This window comes from Schistocerca nitens, chromosome 11 (genome assembly GCF_023898315.1).
Source record: "Schistocerca nitens isolate TAMUIC-IGC-003100 chromosome 11, iqSchNite1.1, whole genome shotgun sequence".
Lineage (NCBI taxonomy): Eukaryota > Metazoa > Arthropoda > Insecta > Orthoptera > Acrididae > Schistocerca > Schistocerca nitens.
In genome coordinates, this window is record NC_064624.1 from 210,034,509 (window position 1) to 210,058,717 (window position 24,209).

Consider the following 24,209-nt stretch of genomic DNA (forward strand, 5'->3'; position numbering starts at 1 on the left):
GAAGTAATAAATTTCGCTACACTCTGACTTAATTTAGCAAAAGAATTAATAGAACGGTAAAATTGAAAGTTAATTTAGTGACTGAAATTAATAGTGAGCTTTCTTTCTGAAGCACTGCAAAATTCAATAAAATAAGGTTAGTCTTGGGCTACCTCAACAATCATTTCAAAAGCTACTTGAATTTACACAATAATAGAAATAAGAGATTTAACTGTGAACTTGAATTAAATGATTCTGGACAATTAACAATAGTAAAATTTAGTACGTACCAAGCTGAGCGACAGTCACAGGTAAGCTAAAAAACAGTAACAAAACTGGCACTCTTAATTTGTGCTTGTGTAATCTAAATATTGTAGCCAGCTATGAATACCTTAACTGAACTTTGAGATTAAAGCAGTGAAATCGAATGATATTACTTTAATGCTGGCGTTTGAATTTCGACGACACTCGGGTTCATTTCGGTAAAGGAAGGGACCCTGCTTGGTAATGCAATTGGGACAATGAGCAACAAAGGTTCATGCTACGTTGCTGTATATTAGTGAGAAAAATTTAACAGTTTGAAAAGCTGAGGTCTGCCATACAGTTCTAAAACTTTATGTGCATCCAGTCTTCCTTGTCGCTCGATTGAAGGTTTGAAGCCGTCGTTTGAGGAGGTGGCGGCGACAGTCACTTACTGTCGGCCGTCGCTGTTGCAGAAGCTGGATGTTGGCGCGCCTTCTTCTCGACACGATCACCAGGCGTAACGGGCTCTTGATGTGCGCCAGCTAATGCTTCCCGTCCGCGACACCGTGTCAGAAACTATCATCGCAATTCGAGCGCAATTACATGCTGCCAAACCCGAAAGTGCGGCAACTCGCGGGAGCGTCACACAACACACCTGCTCCACCGCCCTACTCCAGCCAGACTCTCTCTCTGCTCTGCCCGCGCTCCATGCGGCAGAGTTAACACTGCCCAAGATCCTAAACACTGGTTATCCACACGACCTATCGATGTAAACGTTCGATAGCATAGTTTTCCCTAGGCCAGACTCAGCGTAAAAATACAAATAGTATTTACAAAACAAACCAATTATACATGGACATAAATGCATAAATATATATACAAACAATAAAACAATTACTACATATAAAGATAAAGAAATGTAATATCTTCAGGTAACAAAACAAGGGAAAAATTTATAGTACAATGGACGGAAATAGAGGGATACGCATTTCTGGCGTTACAAAGTGAAGTGTGAGAAATCGGTATACGGCGTGCTCCTCCCGTCCAGGTCCGCGTCGTCGGCGGTCCGGGCGAGAGCGCCACGCCCGACGAGGCTCCCGCCTTGCCGCTCGGCACGGAGGAGGACGACGGCGCGGAGGCTGCGGCCGCGGTCGAGCAGGCGGCGGCGGGGGTGGGCCCGCCCTCGTCGTGCCACGCGGCCCAGGCGGCGGCCGCGGCCTACATCGCGGAGGTGGACGACGCGGAAGACCGGGACGGCCTCAGCGAGAAGGCGGACCTGGAGTGCGACGAGAAGGAGAAGGTGGAGGCGCAGGCAGAGGCGAAGCGCGGGGCCGGCACTCAGCGGGACGAGGTGAGTGGCTGCCGCCGGGGGTACGTGTCCCCGCGCGGTCGGAGATGGGGGCTCGTCGGCTTCCCACTGCTCCCCGCGAGCGGGTCTGGGTATACGGGCCCCAGTTTATGTCTAGGTATACGGGCCTATGGGACACGAAAGGGAAGCAGTGGTTGGGAAGGGAGTGAGACAGGGTTGTAGCCTCTCCCCGATGCTATTCAATCTGTATATTGAGCAAGCAGTAAAGGAAACAGAAGATAAATTCGGAGTAGGTATTAAAATCCAAGGAGAAGAAATAAAAACTTTGAGGTTCGCCAATGACGTTGTAATTCTGTTAGAGGCAGCAAAGGACTTGGAAGAGAAGTTGAACGGAATGGATCGTGTCTTGAAAGGAAGATATAAGATGAACATCAACAAAAGCAAAACGAGGGTAATGGAATGTAGTCGAATTAAGTCAGGTGATGCTGAGGGAATGAGATTAGGAAATAAGATACTTAAAGGAGTTTTGCTATTTGGGGAGCAAAATAACTGATGATGGTCGAAGTAGAGAGGATATAAAATGTAGACTGGCAATGGCAAGGAAAGCGTTTCCGAAGAAGAGAAATTTGTTAACATGGAGTATAGATTTAAGTGTCAGGAAGTCGTTTCTGAAAGTATTTGTATTGTAGTGGTTAATAAAAAAGAAAAAAGAGAAGAGAAGAAAAGAAAAGAAAAGAGAAGGTTGAAAATGGTGGGAAGATTTGGTGAGTAAAAAGGGGGTTCTAAAATCGTAAATGACCGTGAAAAAGGGAAAAAATGAAAAGCAAATTGGACTTCGTGTTACAGAAGAGCTATCGGACTTCGTGATTCGGAAAAGCTAATGTTGGGATGGCCGTTGTGGCGTTTTTGAGCAAAAGTTAAACCAATTTCCACTACAAAAATTATTGAAAAAGAACAGAGAATAACAAAATGTAACTGACAGGGTGGAATGGCGTAGCTTAGAGTTAATTCTTTACCACGTTGACATGTCTTCTTGTTTTGTGCAGCGCCCAGGTCTTCAAAAATCTCCTACTTCATTGCTGCGTGAAAAGTCTGCTCCGAAATCTTGTAATAAGTTTGATTGTCCAGGAATTTCTGATGTACACAAAACCGTCTTGATATTAAATGCAGTTTATTTTAGTTGCTGCTCTCCATCCTCCGAATTTCATAACTTCCACAATGTCTACACATTAATAAGTTTTTTCGTCTTAATCAGATCACGTCTGCATAAAGCTTCCGCTCTCTAGAGACAATTGAAACGGATAGAAAAACAAAAAAGACTTACGATTTTAGTATTTTCTCTCAGCCGTCGAGCGCTCATACCGCTGCGATGGTATAATTTTTGTCTGAGGGAACGAGTGTAGCGCGGCGAAATTCAAAGTCCCGCTACAGTATGGAAGTGAAACATGGACGATAAATAGTTTAGACAAGAAGAGAATAGAAGCTTTCGAAATGTGGTGCTACAGAAGAATGCTGAAGATTAGATGGGTAGCTCACATAACTAATGAGGGCGCATTGAATAGAATTGGGGAGAAGAGGAGTTTGTGGCACAACTTGACTAGAGGAAGGGACCGGTTGGTAGGACACGTTCTGAGGCATCAAGGGATCACCAGTTTAGCATTGGAGGGCAGTGTGGAGGGTAAAAATCGTAGAGGGAGACCAAGAGATTCAGAAGGATGTAGGCTGCAGTAGGTACTGGGAGATGAAGAAGCTTGCACAGGATAGAGTAGCATGGAGAGCTGCATCAGACCAGTCTCTGGACTGAAGACCACAACAACAACAACAACAACAACATACAGGCCCAACTTTACTTCTGTACAAGTCCACCTCTTATACTGAACTGTTTACCAGTCTCTGTTGTGCCGGTGTCCACAGACCCCATAAATTTATCACACGACTCGAGATTGCTCCCGGAGTATAAAATGTTCAAACGGCGTACGAGAATATAGGCAGATATTGTTGTCCGATGTTGTCATTGTGGTCTTCAGTCCAAACACTGCTTTGGTGCAGCTCTCTGTGCCACACTATCCTGTACAAACGTCGTCATCTCCGAGTAATGACTGTAACTTACGTCTTCCGGAATCTGCTTAATGTATTCGTCTCTGTCTCCGTTTACAATTTTTACCCATCGCACTTCGCCCGGTACTAAACTGGTGATCCGTTAATGTGTCAGAATGTGTTCTGTCGACCTATCCCTTCTCCCGGTCAGGTTGTGCCACAAATTTCTTTTCTCCCCAGTTCCGTTCAGTACGTCCTCATTAGTTACCTGATCTACCCTTCTAATTTTCATCATTTTTCTGTAGCCCTGCATATGAAAGCTCCTATTCTCTTCTCGTCTAAACTGATTCCCTCCTTTATTCTAATTCTATCACATATTTCTATTTCCTCCAGTTCCACGTATGAGGGGAGGTCACAACGTTTGGATTACAGATTTGCTTCGCACTTTGTTCACTTTTAATAGTCCATTACAACAGCATAAGGTTTATCTAGAATTTTGAGAAAAAACAAAAGAGCAGTAGTTTTACGTGTCGGTGATATAACAGTGCATCGCGACGTTGAGCACGAGGTACCGCAGTATCGTTAGGTATGTGGTTAGTGTCGAACCTCCACAATCGGTGGATCGCGGGATCGAATCCCGCTCGAGATTTTTTTTTTACCACAGTAGTATTATTATTTCATACGTACTACATTTCAAAGGAAATGTGATAAAAAGGTAAATGTATTTGTATGATTTTTTTCGAATTTCCAGTGTATATTACATTTATAATTAATGACAAGTAAACGACCAAACACAAAAAGTATCCTTGTAATTTGTGCTTGTCACGATTTCCAAAATCCCTTATACCTGCAATTGTGTAAGATACTGAGAACTCCTTTGTACCTGGATGCTTCAATCTGCAGACACAGGTTTCAAGAACGAGGGACAGACTTGGAAAGCACAAGTCAAAAATCAATAAATAAAGGTGTTAATAAACTTATCCGGTAATACAGTGAGTTGAATATGCTGCAGTATGAGGGTGATAAACGATTAATTGCTGGGTGTGCTTTTGACATTGTAAGTTGCGGGAAATATTTTTTGTACAGACACAGAAAACATAAATTAAAATGTCATCTACTACGTTAAGGAATGCAATTTTCCTGTATGCGCAAGGAGTCTTTAGAGACTGTAAGGAAAAGCAAAGCTTGTCCTCATATTCAAAAGTTTCTCTTTCTTCCAACAATGTGACTGCAAACACTACCTTTTCGTAAATATAAGTGCCAAAAATTGACGATGTAGAATCGAAGTTATTGTAATGAAATCTTTACATGAAGTAATTCCTCATTTTCTGTCAGTCAAATATGAAAAAGTCTGAAGATGCTTTATAAAGTTTTTAACATGCCAATAACAATAAGCCGCATAATGTCTGTTATAATAATAAAAATTAGTAAATAGCAATATAAATTTGGAAATTCGACAAAATTTTGTGTAAATACGCATCTTTTCATCATATTACCTTTCAAATGGACTGATGACCACAGAAGTTAAGTGCCATAGTGCTCAGAGCCAACCTTTCAAATGTAATATGTACATAATAATATGACTAATGTTGAAAAGTATAAATTAAAAAATCCTGTGGTCAGAATCTCTGCACACTGCTACATCATTGACACGTAAAACTACTCTTGTGATTTTTCCAAAGTTGCCCTACAAGTGCTTCTTTATACTTGCATATAATGTTGTCGTAATGGATTATTAAAAGTGTACGAAGTTTCAAATAGATCTGTGGTCCGAACATTGTGGCGTTCCTTTGTTAGTACTTTCTCATTTGTTGTTCAATACACCCACATAATATTCAACATTTTCTTTTAGCACTGCATTTCAAATCTCCCATTCTCTTCTTGTCTGAATTGCCTATTGTCCATGTTTCGCTTCCAGACAAGGCTACGCACCAGACAAATACCTTTAGAAAAGATTTCCTAACTCTTAAATCTGTATTACGTATTAAAAAATCCTCTTTTTCAGAAATGCTCTCCTTGCAGCTGCCAGTCTGCATTTTATATCCTCTCTACTTCTGCGATAACATTTTTCTTGCTCATATAGCTGAACTGATTACTACTTTTAGAGCTTCATTATGTAATATAATTTGACTACATTACACAGTTCTTTTTTTGTGGATGTTCATCTTGTTTTAGGCATTCACTAAACAATTCTTCGAAGTCTGTGACTTAATTACTATGTCATCAGCAAACCCCACAGTTTTCATTTCTTCTCCTTTAACTTCAATTCCCACTCCAAATTTTCCTTTGGTTTCCTATACTGTTTGCATAATGTATGGATCGAATAACCTAGGGGATAGGCTACAACCCCGTCTCACTCCCTTCTCAGCCAGTGCTATCCTTTCCTGCCCTCAACCCTCATACCTGCCATCTGCTTCCTATGTACGTTGTAAATAACCTTTCGCTCCCTGTATTTTACCCTTGCTGCCATCAGAGTTTCATAGAGTATAACACTTTCAACATTTCCAGAATGAGATTTTCACTCTGCAGCGGAGTGTGCGCTGATATGAAACTTCCTGGCAGATTAAAACTGTGTGCCCGACCGAGACTCGAACTCGGGACCTTTGCCATTCGCGGGCAAGTGCTCTACCAACTGAGCTACCGAAGCACGACTCACGCCCGGCCCTCACAGCTTTACTTCTGCCAGTATCTCGTCTCCTACCTTCCAAACTTTACAGAAGCTCTCCTGCGAACCTTGCAGAACTAGCACTCCTGAAAGAAAGGATATTGCGGAGACACGGCTTAGCCACAGCCTCTACCAACTGAGCAGTTGGTAGAGCACTTGCCCGCGAAAGGCAAAGGTCCCGAGTTCAAGTCTCGGTCGGGCACACAGTTTTAATCTGCCAGGAAGTTTCACTTTCAACATTGTCAGAAGCTTTTTCTAAATCTACAAATGCTATAAATGTTGGTTTCCGTTTCTTTAAATTATCTTCTAAGATAAGCCATAGGGTCAGTATTGCCTCACACGTTCTATATTCCTCTGGAATCCAGACTTGTCTTACCCGAGGTTGGCTTTGTCAGTTTCTCCGTTCCTCAGTAAACAATTTGTGTTATTGTTTTGCACCTGTGACTTATTAAACCGTGGTTAGGTAATATTCACATCTGTCAACACTTGCCTTTTTTTGGCATTGGAATTATTAGATTCTCATAAAGTCCGGGGGTATTTCACCTATCTTGTCCATCGTGCACACTGGGAGGAATAGTTTTGTCACGGCTGGCTCTCCCGTGGATACGAGTAGTACTGACTTACCTGTTACTATGCTCTGTCAATTTCTTCTCGCAGTATATTAGTTCCCATATCATCTCCATCAGTTCCTCTTCCTTTTCTATAATTGTTGTTGTTGTGGTCTTCAGTCCTGAGACTGGTTTGATGCAGCTCTCCATGCTACTCTATCCTGTGCAAGCTTCTTCATCTCCCAGTACCTACTGCAACCTACATCCTTCTGAATCTGCTTAGTGTATTGATCTCTTGGTCTCCCTCTACGATTTTTACCCTCCACGCTGCCCTCCAATGCTAAATTTGTGATCCCTTGATGCCTCAAAACATGTCCTAGCAACCGATCCCTTCTTCTAGTCAAGTTGTGCCACAAAGCCTTCAAATTCATTATACTTGTGTATAGCGCCTCTGTATTGTCGTGTCAGCTTGCCCTTCTTTGCTTAGTACAGGTTTTCCATTGGATGTCTCAATGCTGTCCAAAGGCATCTTTAATTTTCCTGAAGCAGTATGTACTTTTCTCCTGGCTGTAAATGATTCTATAGACTTAAGTTTGCCCTGAAACCATTCCTGCTTAGGCACTTTGCACTTTCAGTCAGTCTCATTTTTTAGATGTCTGAATTCGCCTACTTCATTTTCTCTATTTTTATATTTTCCCGATTTGTCAATTAAATTCAATGTCTACCTCGATATCCGAGGATGTCTACTAGGCCTTCTCTTTTTATCTATTTGATCCTCTGCTGCCTTTACTATTTTGTGCCTCAAAGCTCTTCATTCGTCTGTGTTTTATCTCTGCACTGTGCTTCAGTCAGTCACCTAGCACTCCTACTGAAACTCTCGACAATGTCTCATTTCTTTCAAAATATCGAGGTCCCAGCTCCTTAATTTCCTACTGTTCTGCAGTTTCTTCAGCTTTGTGTGCAGCACAAAACCATTAAATTGTGAAGTTCATTTCATCCGAGATGGGCTGATGGGTACAGAAACCAGTTTCCATAATTATGTGAAAAGACAGTCTCGGTGGCAATTTTATTTTTATTATAGATAACACATTTTCTGGTTAAGGCTTCTTCAGATTTTAAAAGGATGACATGTAGTAGTTTCATAGCCTTTTCAATATCTGTTGAAGTCTTAATCAGGCAAAACACATTATTGGTAATAAAAATAACTTTGCAACCAAGCCTGTCTCTTTGTACAACAAATTGTGGTCAGAGTCCATATTTGTTCTGGGAAATCTCTTATCTCCAAAATTCATACATATCTTTAGTGTCTCTTAGCATATCAGAAACCTGCTCACAAAGTAGTTGGGATCGGAGTTATGGTAACCTCTTTGGAATAGTCAAACTTGATTGCTTTTAGAGCAGTGTTATGCTTTACATATCATATCTCAAACAATTGAACTTATTGAAATGCTTTCAATGTATTTTCTTTTTCTGTGTTAATTACTGAAATACCTTCTTGACAGTGAATATTTCCATTATTTCGCAACACATTTACCGTGTATGAGGTTGAGAATATGGGGGGAGGCGGGGGGGGGGGGGGGGGGCTTTTCTTATTTTTATTTATTTATTTTTCATTCAACTCGTATTCTACAAATATCATATCAAAATTTTGTAGTTGGCATATTCTATATAACTCTTTAGTGTCTGTAAGCAAGTCAAAGCTAAAATTCTCTCTCTCTCTCTCTCTCTCTCTCTCTCTCTCTCTCTCTCTCACACACACACACACACACACACACACACACACCAGCACAGTGGCATTGTGTCAGCTGGACACAATGCTAGGAGTCTGGCATGGTATGTTCTATTTAGTGAATTCTCACTGTTATTCGTAAGTTATTTACTTTCTACCACAACTTTTCATGCCATATTTATGTTATTAATTTATATCTATACTACTGTATAAAAAGAAGTCGTCATTTAGTGTTGTTACCAATAATAATTCCAATACCAAAGAAAGCAGGTGTTGACAGATGTGAAAATTACAAAACTATCAGTTTAATAAGTGACGGCTGCAGAATACTAAAACGAATTCTTTACAGAAAAATGGAAAAACTAGTAGAAGCCAACCTCAGGGAAGATCAGTTTGGACTCTGTAGAAATGTTGGAACACGTGAGGCAATACTGACCCTACGACTTACCTTAGAAGAAAGATTAAGGAAAGGCAAACCTACATTTCTAGCATTTGTAGACTTAGAGAAAGCTTTTGACAATGTTAACTGGAATACTCTCTTTCAAATTCTGAAGGTGGCAGGGGTCAAATACAGGGAGCGAAAGGCTATTTACAATTTGTACAGAATCAGATGGCAGTTAAAAGAGTTGAGGGACATGAAAGGGAAGCAGTGGTTGGGAAGGGAGTGAGACAGGGTTGTAGTCTCTCTCCAATGTTATTCAATCTGTATATTCAGCAAGCAACAAAGGAAACAAAATAAAACTTCGGAGTAGGTATTAAAATCCATGGAGAAGAAATAAAAACCTTGAGGTTTGCAGACAACATTGTAATTGTGTTAGAGGCTACAAAGGACCTGGAAGAGCGGTTGAACGGAATGGACAGTGTCTTGAAAGGAGGCTATAAGATGAACATCAACAAAAGCAAAACAAGGATAGTGGAATGTAATTGAATTAAATCGGGTGTTGCTGAGGGAATTAGATTAAGAAATTAGACACTTAAAATAGTGAATAGCAAAATAACTGATGTTGGTTGAAGTAGAGATGATATAAAATGCAGACTGGAAATGACAAGAAAAGTGTTTCTGAAGAACAGAAATTTATTAACTTAGAGTATGGATTTGAGTGTCAGGAAGTATTTTCTGAAAGTATTTGTATGTAGTGTAGCCATGTACAGATGTGAAACATGGAGGATAAATAGTTTACATTAGGAGAGAATAGAAGCTTTCGAAATGTGGTGCTACAGAAGAATGCTGAAGATTAGATGGGTAGAGGGTGTTAGGGATATTCCATGTCAGTTCAACACAGTAAAGTAACATTTTCAACCTGATCATCTCAGATTTCTTCCAAATTTGGTGCATTCAATGACCCAAAAAAGAGATGGAAAAATACCAATTTGCAGGTGTGTGTTAGAAGTGTGAAGAAAGTTATAGGTATGTAAAGTTTGAAATTAGTGTGAAATTTATATGTGTCTGTCACAACATAAATGACTGTAATTCTGGTTCTAATTCAGTTACAGCAATGAAAATGGTACCATTGGAAAGCTAACTAATAGACCTTTACATTGATATGCTTCAAGCAAGTTTCTGAGAATTTTCATACTAAAGGTCATTGACCTTGATCTTTGACTTTGAATATCTCAAACCACCCTATCTTCAGTTTTTTTGAAAAAAAATAAATAATTTAATTGCCCCAGTGTATGGTAAATATCAAGATGGCACACCAAAGGCATCATGCTTAAAAAATTATTTTGTCAGCATCAATACACTACCAAAATGAAGAAGGTAACACACATATATGGAACACAAATTATGATAAAGTACAGTCCATAAGTAATATTGTACAAAAAAATGGTTTACATTATTGTACTGGTATTATGAATTATTTACATTACATTAAATTATTTACATTGCAGTTGTAATGAAAAGGCAGTGAAAAGTTATTAGATCTCTCCTCACAATTGTTAATGTTTGCCAAATCTAATGCAGGGAGATTGTATGTCCTTCCGTTTGGTGTCACTGGATCCACTCTTGTGATAATGTCGCGTTTTCTGATGAAACGCAAATGACAGAGATGGTCTGTGTGCAGGCAACAAGTTGACCTTTACTTCATGTGTTTCTTCACAGGTTTGTAAGACACATCGTAATGGTACTTTGACTTCCGCGCCTCCACCAATACAAAGATATAATTTACGATCGCGCATGCAGAAGAGCGCTGCACCAGCGACCGATTTTATAAGTAATTTTGTTCGTCGTTTTTGTTTTGCGTAGGTTTTTGTTTTTAACAACTAATTGAGGACTCCCTCTCTTATCTTGATATGAAAGACATGTATTTTTCCGCGCTGTGTTGAATGTGCCTTTTGGGTGAAAATTAAAATTACATTACAAAAAAAATTGTAGTGTCACCTTTATTATCTTCTCCTCATTAGCTATTGAAACAACCTCGCTTTGTAATGTAATTTTAATTTTCACCCAAAAGGCACATTCAACACAGCGCGGAAAAATACACGTCTTTCGTATCAAGACGAGAGAGAGAGTCCTCAATTAGTTGTTAAGAACAAAAACCTACGCAAAACTAAAAAGACGAATAAAATTATTTATAAAATCGGTCGCTGGTGCAGCGCTCTTCTGCGTGCACGATCGTAAATTATATCTTTGTATTGGCGGAGGCGCAGAAGTCAAAGTACCATTACAACATGCAACCCAACAATGACTGTCATACATGCAGGCAGCAAATCCATGTCTTATTTGTTAACAGCATTTCATTCACCATACCAATCGCTGACCCTTCTCTACTCACAAAAGAAGCAGAATATGTCTTTGTCTCTACTAAAGCTTTGTTGACAGGTATTACACAACGAAGCTTACGGGTACCTGGAATTGTCCTCGTATTTTTGAAACATTGTTTCAGCTTGGCTATATCTTCGTGGGAAACTGATGAATAATGGAAGACACACGAAGGAATATTTTCCTTGCACACTCCAACAACTGTCGTGATGTCAAAATACGATTTTTCGTAAGGTCGTATGAGGCTGGCAAGTCTTGCTAATCTCTTTACAGTCCCTGCTACCCCATCACAAGATCCTCCGCCGTGTGCTGTAGCAAAAAAATGCCATTCTGCTGTAACTTCAAAATCGTCTTGATGATAGGACAGATTCATAAAGTTCTTTCTGTTTTTGTATTGGGCAGCACATCCATCTGAAAAGTAATAAATGTGGTTTGGATTTGAAAACTGACAATTTAAGAAATTGATGAAATTTGTCTGGAAAGAATAAACACACGCTGTATCATGCTGAAGGCAGTCAGATATTTCCACATATGATACGTGTCGTATTTCATTAGTGCTCAAGTCTGTGTAGTAAGCTACAAATGGGTGAATTGTAGCCTGTGAATTATTCCAGTGGAATCCTCGTACCTCATCCTGAATGGTGAAGGAGTAATTCTCTGCAAAGTCACAAAAAACAAGAAACTCATTTAGTTAGAGACCTTCTTTAGTGGTTTTACAGAAATGTGACTGCTGCCGATAGATAAATGAGTGTGGTAGGAACTGTCGCAACCTCGATGCAAACACCTCGACGAAATCGTCTGTCGACTTTGTTGTAGCCTCTCGAACTACCCTGCCTGTAGTTAACCGACACTTATATGCAATTTCGTCACTGCAGTTCTTACCAAACAGACCGTACAGATAATCGGTTAGTCTTATCACGCCTGGACAATAGTGGTGTGGACCTAAGAAACTTGCTGGTAGTGGAGGATTACATGTAACAAATGCTACACAGTGCTTGTTTGATGGTAATGTGTATTCTTCACTCTTTGTTAGTGCTTTAAGTTTAGAACCTTCAATCATTAACTTGAAATCCTGGTGCAAGACACACACACAAACAGCACGGGTTCCACTGGCATTGGCAAGAACACGGTGCTTTGGTCACAACTCACAAAATTTGGAGAATCCAATATTTATATCTAGGTATTTATCTTTGAAATATGCATACAGTTCCTTAAGGTTGTGCAACACTAGCTGCTTTTGTTTATGTACTGTAATTCTGTTTTCTTTGACAGACACAAAAGTCTTTTCTTCCTGGCATCATACAGCTCACACCGTGATCACAGTAAAAATCACTGAATGCACACACTGAACAGTTTTCTCACACAAAGTCCTACCTGGCTTTGGATTCGGTGTCATTAATGTACCGTGTTCTGCTACTAACTGTTTTGCTCCCCGCACCATGTAATTTGAAGCAGAAAAGTCTTTCATAATTCCTCAATACTCCAACTCTTTGGAAATACATTTAGAATTTGTCGCACATACAGTCTGAATTGTGAAACTTGTCTTTCAGCTGGGTGATAATTACACTTTCTCCATTTTCACTCTCTCCTTTTTTCAGTTGTGTCACAGGAGTATACTTCCAACACAGAGGCTATTTTTTCAGTTTTTGCTTTGGGTACTTTTTCTCACTCTAATTCCTATTTTTCTTCACAGGAGATTCACCTAAATACTGAAGGCTACTATTTAAAGCATCTGATGCTACTTCATCTTCTCTGGAAGTACCTGGCACAACTGTGGCAACATCTGCAGTGATCGTTGGGTTTTGCGATATTTTTTTCTACATTTGCTGCAATTTTTCCACTCAACAATACATTAGGATATTTGTTTGTCATCCACTCCTGAACATTCCTTAAATTCTTCTGCACTCTTGCTTGACATTCTCCCCTAAACGGATTGCAACAATACAATTTTGACTTGAAATCCATTTTTTATTAAATATTACTTTACACCACATTTACATTGCACTTTGTTAAGCAAGCCACAGGCATAAAACATGTGAAACAAAATTTGCATCATATATAGAGATCAGTGGACTAATGGGGACTAGTTGAAATAAGTCTCTCTCTGATTGGCTGTTCACTAAAACAGGCTAATGTTGATTGGTTGAAATAAAAGTGTCTCACATTGTCTGTTCACAGTTAGAAATATAAAGAACTGGTCTGAATAAAAGTAACCGCTACTGGCTGTTGTTACAGAAAAAACTGGATACGTGAGCTGCTTACTGCTTGTTGATGGTCTACTTAAGTTGACAAAATAATTTTTTGTGCATGATGACATTGGTGTGCCATCTTGATATTTACCATAATTATAGTAACATACTGGAGCAATTAAATCTATTTTTTCCAACAAAAAAAATTGAAGATGGGGGTGTTTTGAGATATTCAAGGTCAAGGTCAATGACCTTTAGTATAAAAATTCTCAGAAACCTGCCATGTGACATATCAATGGAAAGATCTATTCGTTAGCTTTCCAATGGTACCGTTTTCTTTGCTGTAACTGAATTAGAACCAGAATTACAGTCATTTATGTTAACGCAAACGTGTGTAAATTTAGCACAAATTCCAAACGTTTCAGACGTGTAACTTTCTTCACAGTTTTAAAACACATCTGCAAATTGGTATTTTTCATTCTCTTATATGGGTCGTTGAATGCACCAAATTTCAAAGAAATCTGAGAGGGTCAGGTTGACAGGTGTGTTGAATTGATGTGGAATGACCTGCTACTAATGAGGAGGTACTGAATACAATTAGGGAGAATGGGAATTTGACTAGAAGAAGGGATTGGTTGGTAAGACACGTTCTGAGGCATCAAGGGATCACCAATTTAATATTGGTGGGAAGCGTACAGAGTTAAAATCGTAGAGAGAGAGAGAGAGAGAGAGAGAGAGAGAGAGATATTAATACAGTAAGCAAATTCAGAAGGATGTAGGGTGCAGTAGTTACTCAGAGATGAAGAAGCTTGCACAGTATAGAGTAGCATGGAGAACTGCATCAAACCAGTCCCTGGACTGAAGGCCACAACAACAACAACCAAAAATGTTGAAAAAATACTTGACTGATTTACATAAGATTTTTACATGATACCTACGGGTGGACATGGCCTACATATTTTTTAATATATTTGGTATGTAGATAGATATTTAATATTTGTACTACTGTATGTAGAGAAGTCAATGTTCACTGTAGTTACTAAAAGTCTGAGAATGTTTGATAAATTTACAAAGTTATTGACAAAGTTACATCAGTTTTTTACATGCTACTCTAACAAATATTTAGATGGCTATAGGCTATATATTTTTTTAAACAACAATGTACAGGCTTTTTGTTACAACTGACCGTGAGAAAGAAAATGCTGGGCTGTGCTCTGCACTGAAAATGTACGATTTTCCTTTCTTTCTGGCAGTCTGCTTTAACTATGATAGCAGGGTATTTAAACCATTAGATAGATTGTTTCTGGTAGTTTGACACAAAAGCTGTACAAGGAACCGTGTGCTGTTTGGTTTTCTTCCTCACAGTCACTTTTATTAGAAAACAGGAGTGTTCTATTTATGACGTACAGCCTCGATTAGAATAGTACTGCGGAGTTTGAATCATCTAAAACTGTGTAATGCTGCCACTTTCAGATTAAAGCTGTGTTAAATACTGTCATTAAAGCCACTGTCGCTGCAGATCGAGTAAATGGAGGTGTCTCTCTCAAAAACTGTGTGTGTGTGTGTGTGTGTGTGTGTGTGTGTGTGTGTGTGTGTGTGTGTGATCAAGGAGTGATCAAACACTTTCTGTTCAAAGGTCGTACAGTGCTAAGGGCACTGTCACAAGCACCAAGGTAATTATACACACACACACACACACACACACACACACACACACACAGTTTTTGAGAGAGACACCTCCATTTACTCGATCTGCAGCGACAGTGGCTTTAATGACAGTATTTAACACAGCTTTAATCTGAAAGTGGCAGCATTACACAGTTTTAGACGATTCAAATTCCGTAGCACTATTCTAATCGAGGCTGTACGTCATAAATAGAACACTCCTGTTTTCAAATAAAAGTGACTGTGAGGAAGAAAACCAAACAGCACACGGTTGCTTGTACAGTTTTCGTGTCAAACTACCAGAAACAATCTATGTAATGGTTTAAATGCCCTGCTATCATAGTTAAAGCAGACTGCCAGAAAGAAAGGAACATCGTACATTTGGGACCCTTGTGGGCAGGTCAGTTGGTGAGGTGAGGTGCCAGGCAGTCACAGTAGGCCCGAGAGCAAAAACCAAACCAGTCACTGTGTAATTAAAGTATGCAGACGAGTTAGCTGGGAGCTGACACTTTTCGAGGGGGGGGGGGGGGGGTGCTCGCCAACGGCTGTCGACGAGTGGTTCCGCTCCCACCGCCCCCAGCTTGCAGCAGAGGGAAGACTTGCCAGCAGTTCACCTCACACAGGAACAAATGACGTCTGCCAAAGTGACGATCTTAACTTGCGGGTAGGCCCGAACAGTGACGTGCGTTATTAGTGATGTACCTCTTCTTTGCCTTTTATTCTTCGCGTCGATGCCTCGTAATGCTGAACAAATTTCTACTTCCGGACTGAATTGTTTCACCCTGCAGTTTGGGCGTGCACCGATACAAAAGACACTGGAATAAATGATGACTGACAACCTCAGCTGCCAACAGGTGTTGTTGATATACCTCGATGTGGACAGCTGAAAATGTGTGCCCCGACCGGGACTCGAACCCGGGATCTCCTGCTTAGATGGCGGACGCTCTATCCATCTGAGCCACCGAAGACACAGACGAATAGCGCGACTGCAGGGACTTATCCCTTGCACACTTCCCGTGAGACTCACAATCCCAACTGTCCACAATTCTATCTACGTAATGTACCTTATAGACATTTGCCCACCCACTCATTACTCGCGCACGTGTTGGCGATTCCCGTAAGAGTTTGGGCAACCTGTGCGCATTCGCACAGACGAATGTCAATGGCTGGGTAGCCTATAAGGTACAATACATATGTAGAATTGTGGACAGTTGGGAATGTGAGTCTCACGGGAAGCGTACAAGGGGCAAGTCGCTGCAGTCGCGCTATTCATCTGTGTCCTAGGTGGCTCAGATGGATAGAGCGTCCGCCATGTAAGCAGGAGATCCCGGGTTCGAGTCCCGGTCGGGGCACACATTTTCAGCTGTCCACATCGAGGTATAACAACAACACCTGCCGGCAGCTGAGGTTGTCAGTCATCATTTATTCCAGGGAAAAGCTGCACGGTCATCAACAGTAACTGTTCTTTCGAGAACTACTTACTGTCTTCGTACAAAAGACACTGGCAGATTAAAACTGTGTGCCGGATTGAGACTCGAACACAGGACCTCTGCCTTTTGCGGGTGAACGCTCTACCGTCACAGCTATCTGAGCACGACTCGACACCTGCCCTCACAGCTTTACTTCTGCCAGTACCTCGCAACGTACATTTCGAACTTCACAGGAGCTCTCTCGTGAAACTTGCCGGACGAGCACTACCGGAAGAAAAGCTATTGTGGAGACGTGGGTTAGCCACAGACCGGAGGGGTGTTTCCAGAATGAATTTTTCACTCTGTGGCTAACTGTGCACTGGTACAAAACTTCATGGCAGATTAAAACTGTGTGCCATGTGCCAGGTGCAGATGTAAGAATAGGAGACAAGGTGCCCACGGAACTGAAGGTGTGACGGTGAGTTGAGAGTCACACTCGAGATATCGTAGTTTGATTCTGTGCCGAGGTGAAAAGTGAAAGGTAAATGCAGTTTCAATCTGCCGCGAAGTTTCAATCTGCCCCGTAGTTTCAATCTGCCCCGTAGTTTCAATCTGCCGCGAAGTTTCAATCTGCCGCGAAGTTTCAATCTGCCGCGAAGTTTCAATCTGCCGCGAAGTTTCAATCTGCCGCGAAGTTTCAATCTGCCGCGAAGTTTCAATCTGCCGCGAAGTTTCAATCTGGCGCGAAGTTTCAATCTGGCGCGAAGTTTCTATCTGGTGCGAAGTTTCAATCTGAATGAAAATTCATTCTAGAAACACTCCACCAAAGCCGTGGCTAAGGCACGTCTCTGCAATATCCTTTCTTCCAGGAGCGCTATTCTAGCAAGTAGGAGATGAGGTACTGGCAGATGTAAAGCCATGTGGACGGATTGCGTTCGGGTAGCTCGGTGGGTAGAGCACTCGTCAGCAAAAGGCAAAGGCCCCGTGTTTTGTTTCAGATTTATTTCTTTTCCAAATCATATATGTAAACGAGGAAAGCTGCACTACATTTTTAACTTCAACCAAATAATATGTGAAGCCCAGTTTGAATTAATAGCACGTGTATTGACGTCTCAAATATTCTTCAAATCAGTTACATTAAAACCTCCCACCAATGTTCAGGATCAGCTGTAGAATGAATATCAAAGAACATTTCATTTGTTTATCATAGGCCAGCGTCCGTCATTCGTATATTTATTCATACAAATGTGGCACGTGTTAAAGGTAGAACTTAATTTTTGTGGGCGAGTAGGTCCTTCCTGTCACAGAGTTACTGCGCGTGAAGACTCGCCCCGCCCTTCCACGTGACTCACTGTGTGCAAATGAAAACGATCCGAAACGGCACCTGTACATTTACACTCGGCCCTCCAGTTTAAAAATTTTTACTCGCAATTAACGTTTTTCGAGAAGATGACGTAAGGATAGACGCCGTTCCTCTGGAGTGGTACGTATCGCCACAGGCTACGAGCACTCCTACTCGGACATTACGAGGAAACGTTAAAACGAAAGATCCGAAATTAGTTTCACACCGGCCGGGCGGCCTCCACGACCGTCACGTCTGCCGTATTCCGTGTCGGCAGGAGCTCTTCGCGAGCGGCAGAGACCCGCCGGCGTCGCTGTCGAACGCGCGGGCCCCGGCGTCTCCGCCGCGCTCGCTGCCCGCCACCCTGTCGGACAACGACGTGGCCAACGGGCAGCTGAAACAGCAGCAGCAGCAGCAGCTGCACGGTTCGGCGCCGGTCATCACGCCGACGGCCGTGGCGAAGAAGTCGGCGCCGCCGTCGCCCGTCAGCGACAACTCTGTCAGCCAGCAGCAGCAGCAGCAGCACGGCAAAATCGTCACACAGGTGAGCCGCTTTGCCCCAGACTGCAAAATGGACTTCTGGAATAATTATTACAGTTGACTTGTGTGTCTGAAATCTAAAACCAGGAATTCCAAAGTATTAATTGCCCCACGTGTTCATACGGGAGCACATAAAATTATAACAGATTCGTTAAAACAAATTACTAGTATGTAATGTGCAATGTTTGGCGCTTTCTCAGAAAGATTCTTGGGCATTGCAGAGTATTTCTATGATGTAGCTGCTTGTTCATCTTCTAAGTGTGACTGTGGTCGGCTGATACGTCTGCCAACTTTGTACGCCTCTTAACCAGAAAGGTCCCGACAGGCGAGGCTACAAGGGTAGTCCGTAAATTGAGGTCTCCGATGCTTTTTCGTGTAGTAAACATTATTTTATTTCAAAATGAATTGCACATTCTGAAATCTCGTACTTGAAATATTTTTGAGTGAAGTCCCCATCACGATCGGTGCCGTTTTGGAGACACACCAGAAACCGTTTTCCTACCTGCACTGTACGACTCTCCCGCCGACTCGTGCAACCGAGCGAGCTGGTGCAGTGGTTAGCCACTGGACTCGCATTCGGGAGGACGACGGTTCAATCCCGCGTCCGGCCATCCCGATTTAGGTTTTCCGTGATTTCCCTAAATCGCTCCAGGCAGATGCCGGGATGCTTCCTCTGAAAGGGCACGGCCGACTTCCTTCCCCGTCCTTCCCTAATCCCATGAGGCCGATGACCTCGCAGTTTGGTCTCTTCCTCCGAACCCGACCCGACCCGACTCGTGCGGGAAGGAACAGACGGCTGCCTTCGACTCTTCGTCACTCGTCGTGCACGTCTGTACGGCCGTCTGCAAACTTCCTGCACCACCTACGCACATTTTTTACACCGGTACACCTTTCTCCGTACACGTCGGTCAACTGGCGATGTATTTATAAGGAGTTGACCCCTTAAATCACAGACATCTAATCACAGAATGCAAATCGATCGCGGCGGGACCGCCAGTTTTTCCCTTCCACTATTAACGGCTGCTACGCCGAGAATGACTCGCACAGAGAGGTGGGGACTTTCGAGAATAGTGGTACCTGAAGCGAGGGAGACGGTGCTGTTGCCAGATTTAAGCTAGCTCCTCAGCGCCGACGGGAGCTCGTCAGAGACTTTACTTTACGGACAACCCTCGTATTTAGAAAGTGAGGTCAGATTTCTTATGAAAAATAAACAACCGCAGAATCTTTCAAAAAACTGTTTCCATTTGGTTCCGTACATCTTTATTTTTCTACATAGTTCCCATATTTGTTGAAGCATTTTTCGTAACATTCTACAAGCTTTTGTATCCCTAAGTTATACATGTCTGTATCTCGTGAGTATAGTCGGCCTTTAAATGCTTCTCCCACCTCACTGCTCGTCGCAAAGTGCTCGCCACCTAGAAACTCATTTAGGTATCGGTACGAGTAAAAATCGGTCGGAGCCGTATGTGGACCGTACAGTGGATAGACAGTCGGTTGTGCGTCGAAAAGATCTCGCCAGATTTTGTGTGTGTCTGGCAGAGTGGGGTGTGACACTGTCGTGCACCGACGAAACTCCAAACCTCGGAAGACGCACATCTCTAATTCTGTATCTCACATCAAAGTTTAGTCAGAACAGCACAGTGAGCGATTGTGTTTGTCGTCATCCCCCGTCGCGTAAACACGACTGACGAGACTCCGTCGCTGTCCCAAAACACGGTCGCCGTAACCTCCCGTGTCGGTGCGTCGAGATCGTCTGCTCGGCCTCGACTTTTGTCGGCGATCTCGTGTGACGCCATTCCGTCGACTGACATTTAGACCCCGGATTCACGTGAGTAATCCACGTCTCGTCTCCTGTGAAAATGTTCTCCAAAAATTGATCATTGTCCTTACGATATCAGTCCCAATAATGGAGATCACGAACCATTCTTTCCATTTTCTGTTTCACAGTAAGCAGACAGGAAACCCGATATGCACACCGGTTGTGAAATTGCAAGTGTTCAGAGACAAATTTGAGCAAAGTTGTTATATTCACATTCGGAAATTCTAGTGCTACTGTCAAAGTTGTGAACTACCCAACTTCGAGAATCTTTTCGTCCACTGCTCTCGCAGATCTTCCGGAATTCCGGACGGTCGCCCGGTCCGATTTCGGATCACCGTGAACATTTTCCCGTCTGTCCCCGAGAGCTCTCACCCCTCCCACACTTGCCACCACTCGACAAAGTGGGGCGGCACTCCTCGCTTATCCGTCGACGAATTTTTGCAGCTGCAAAGTTCCTCGATTTGAAAAACCGAGTTGCTGACTGCATTTCAGTGAGCAGGCCGATCAGCTGACACTGGCACTGCGAACGGCACACTGCGGCAATACTGACGCACATTGCAGTGTTTGAGGACCGAGGCGTGTCGGGAGTCGGCGTGTGCACGCGTTTAGACATTCGCGCGGCATTCGATTAGCTACGGTGAATTGCACCTTACTCGTACCTTCCGAATAATCTAAATACTGCCACAGAGGACGTCGCATCCGGAGCCCCGTGTCGGAGAAATGTGGTCGGTCGACAGTGTCCTTAGCACTGCAGTGTACGGGGCTACTATAAGTGATTCGTTCACTTCGCGAGTTCCACATTTTCCAAAGTGTTACCTGCACAAATGTGAGCGGCGTGCGAACAGGAGCGTTAACACGGCGGGGTTCCCACTGTGCCCACCGGTCGGTGTCGAGAGTGCGGCCCCTCGATAACGCGGTGACTGAGCGAGAAAACGTGTCTAGTGTCACGTAATATGCGAGATGTTTATCTGTTATAACAGTGCGGTGTGCATTCGGAAAGAATTACAAAAAATAACTGCAGTGTAAACAGAATATTTTGTCTCAGTACCGACAGTTTAGGCGCACACGTCGTCCCGGTAAACGGAAAAGTAGCGGTCGAGCGAGTGTGCCGGAATGCGACTGTGGAGAGTGTAGTGTTTCCTTTCCTCGGGGTTCTGCCGTGAAAATACAAAATAAAAAATCTGATTGGGTTTTAAATTTTGATGGAAATAAGTTACGGATAAGGTGGATTTCGTATTACTGATTGAGATAGTGCTGTAATGTAACCGTGCACGGCAGACCGGGTCGGGAACACTACAGAAAGCGGCTCTAAGGAAATAGCATCAGAAATAAGTTGAAATTTACCTTGTAAATCTGTCAGAAACGTAGTGTTTATAATAATATAGTCTTCGTGGCTGTGTCTCGAATACTTCTTAATTTTATTGTAGGATGTCCTTTATTTTCAGTGTTCGTTAGTCCTCTTGTTCTCCGTCAGATGAAAATTTCTTTAAGTTGTCACTGTCTGGATTAATTTATAAATTTGGCGATAACCATTGTGAATCACTACAGAAATAACTTAAAGACGCCGTGTGATCGTTTCGTAATATAGTTTCAATTTCCACTTAAAAGTATATTCAACACAGTGCCGAAAAATACACGTCTTGAATGTATGAAGACGAGAGAGAAATTAAACTAGTTGTTATAAACAAGCATCTACTAAAAAAGATCAAAATTACTTATAAAAATCTGTCGCTGGCACAGCGCTCTTCTGCATGCGCGATCGTAAATCATATATTGGTACTGGTGGAGGCGCGGTAGTCAAAGTACCGTTACAAGACGGTGGGGAAAAGTTTCGTATGTTGTCGAAAAAAAACTGAGTCTGTCCGAGCCACAAACTGGGCATGCCGCAGCAAACTGTGTGGAAGCTTTTGCAGCGGCGATTACATTTCAAACCGTACCGTCTGCAGCTCACACGGCAGTTAAAACTGGAAGATTACAGGTGGTACATTCGATTGTGCAGCACAGTATGAGAAACACACGCAGACGACCATTTCGCCTTACAGCTGATATTCAGTAACGGAGCAACCTTCCCTGTATCTGCTTAAGTTATTGACCACAGTGTGAAAGTGTGAAAATCCTCACAAAATTTTGGAGCACGAACAAGATTTGCAGAAGGTTAATGCCTTCTGTTCAGTGACACAGATAAAACTGTACGGGTCATTTTTCCTCTGTGAGAAGACTGTGAAGGGCACCTCTTACACCTGTACGTCACCGTCGTGGCGGTTTCTATCTAGACGACGAACTTCAGCTTCGCGAGATCGGACGTACTGTCGGAGGTGGTGCGGCTCCGTTCCGTCGGCTCCCGGGTCGCGTGACCCGACGTCTCGTGAGTTTTTCCTTTGCGGTTACATTGAGAGCGACGTTTGTGTTCCCCCACGGCCGATAACGAGGGAACGGTTCTGATAATGCAGTGAGCCTTGGCGGGGGTGCGCTACGTTAGGTTCTGACGTTTTGCGGACGACGAGAGACGGTGTGGTAGTGGGTTGCGAGGCACTCACATCTCTCAGTTCAGTTAACTTGCACGCTGTGTTAACCGATCCTCTTCTCTGGGTAATCGGCTACTTCGATCTCCCCAAAAGCTTCTGCTCTGAAGACTGTAGCTTGTCAAAGGAATTTATTAAAATACTTCTCTATCCGTGAAATAATTTTGGTACTCGTAGAATACTTTACGGTCCAATCACTTTATATTTTCAATTTTCACTGACAATAACTTCTGCAAGCTCACTTGTTCCTTAAACATTAGACTTATTTAGACATATTCAAACAGCCAAGACTTGAAGTAATTCAAAAGTCTCTAGTCTCAAGCAAGTCCAATACATGACTGTACATAGAAATCTGTATTCGATTCATTTGTCTTTCTACAGCCAACACAAGCACTAAAGAGCACAGAATACTACATAAAGTTTCCTTGTTTTTCTCGACCCGCACACAGAAACTCTGTGGACAACAGCACGTACTCGTCTGCTGCTGTTAGGCCGCTGGCTCAGTCTTTTAATCATAACTGCGCTCTCTCCCTCCGATTCCCCCCGCCCCCCTCCCCCTGCACAAACAAATATTTTTTTTTCTCCCCACCCCCCCTTGCACAAACAAATAGGTCTTTTTTCTCCTCCCCCCTCCCCTCCACACAAACAAATAGATGAAGTGCAGTAGGGCGTATTCATATCTCCCCCTCACTTCTAAAATATTAAGAGTTCGAACTCCGAAATTCTTGAAGCACTACGAGGTACTTACTGATTGCGATTACCTCTTGGACCTGTGGCTAGACGGACACTAGCAGAACATTTGTAGAGCCCCAACTCGGTAAGTTCGAGAAGCTTTGCAAACGAATGAATTGTTTGTAGCAGGCCTGTAAGTGTCTCGAGGCCACGTAACTGACCGTGCGGAAATTACCTGCACTTTATTCCTTCAGTATTTGTGAATGAGAGCACTTAATGAATTCTGACAAACTTTAAGCCCAAATCCTTACTTTTCCTGAACTTCATTCACAGGCTTAAAGGCAAGTATTCAACATATTAACTCGTGTGTAAAGTAACCAGATGTTTGAATCTGTTATATGTGGGAGTCGAACGTACGTGGAAGTTTGACTGTTTAAGGGATTGGGGGTATACTGGTAATTGTATGTTTGAAGTGAAGAACCCTTTGTTCTACCTGATGTAACGTTAATTTGTAACTTGCAGATTGTCATTTGACTGAAGCTCAGTATCTGTAAATAAATACACATTGCAGTGGTTTCCAGCAGTTTCCTCGTTGCTGTTCTTTAAATATTATGTAGGTGTCGAGCACAGGTGTCTCTCTTATTTGCCGACAGAGCTTAGGATTCTTTTTCGTATTAGTGGCAAATGGATCTCAACAGCTTCATTTTGGCCTCTTTGACCAGAGTTTCTGCTGTTCCTGACATTCCTTCATACGGATGCTCTACTATTATTTCTGTTTGT

The 24,209-nt window shown here is 42.4% G+C and overlaps 1 protein-coding gene across 1 annotated transcript in view; it reads left to right on the forward strand.

Annotated features, from left to right (window-relative positions):
• Positions 1-24,209, forward strand: part of LOC126212792 (neuralized-like protein 4) — a 303,166-nt gene that overhangs the window by 245,179 nt on the left and 33,778 nt on the right. Inside the window, exons 28-29 of the mRNA XM_049940194.1 lie at positions 1,271-1,573; positions 18,154-18,420. Of these exons, the coding sequence (XP_049796151.1) occupies positions 1,271-1,573; positions 18,154-18,420 (570 nt within the window). The remainder of the gene's footprint in view (positions 1-1,270; positions 1,574-18,153; positions 18,421-24,209) is intronic.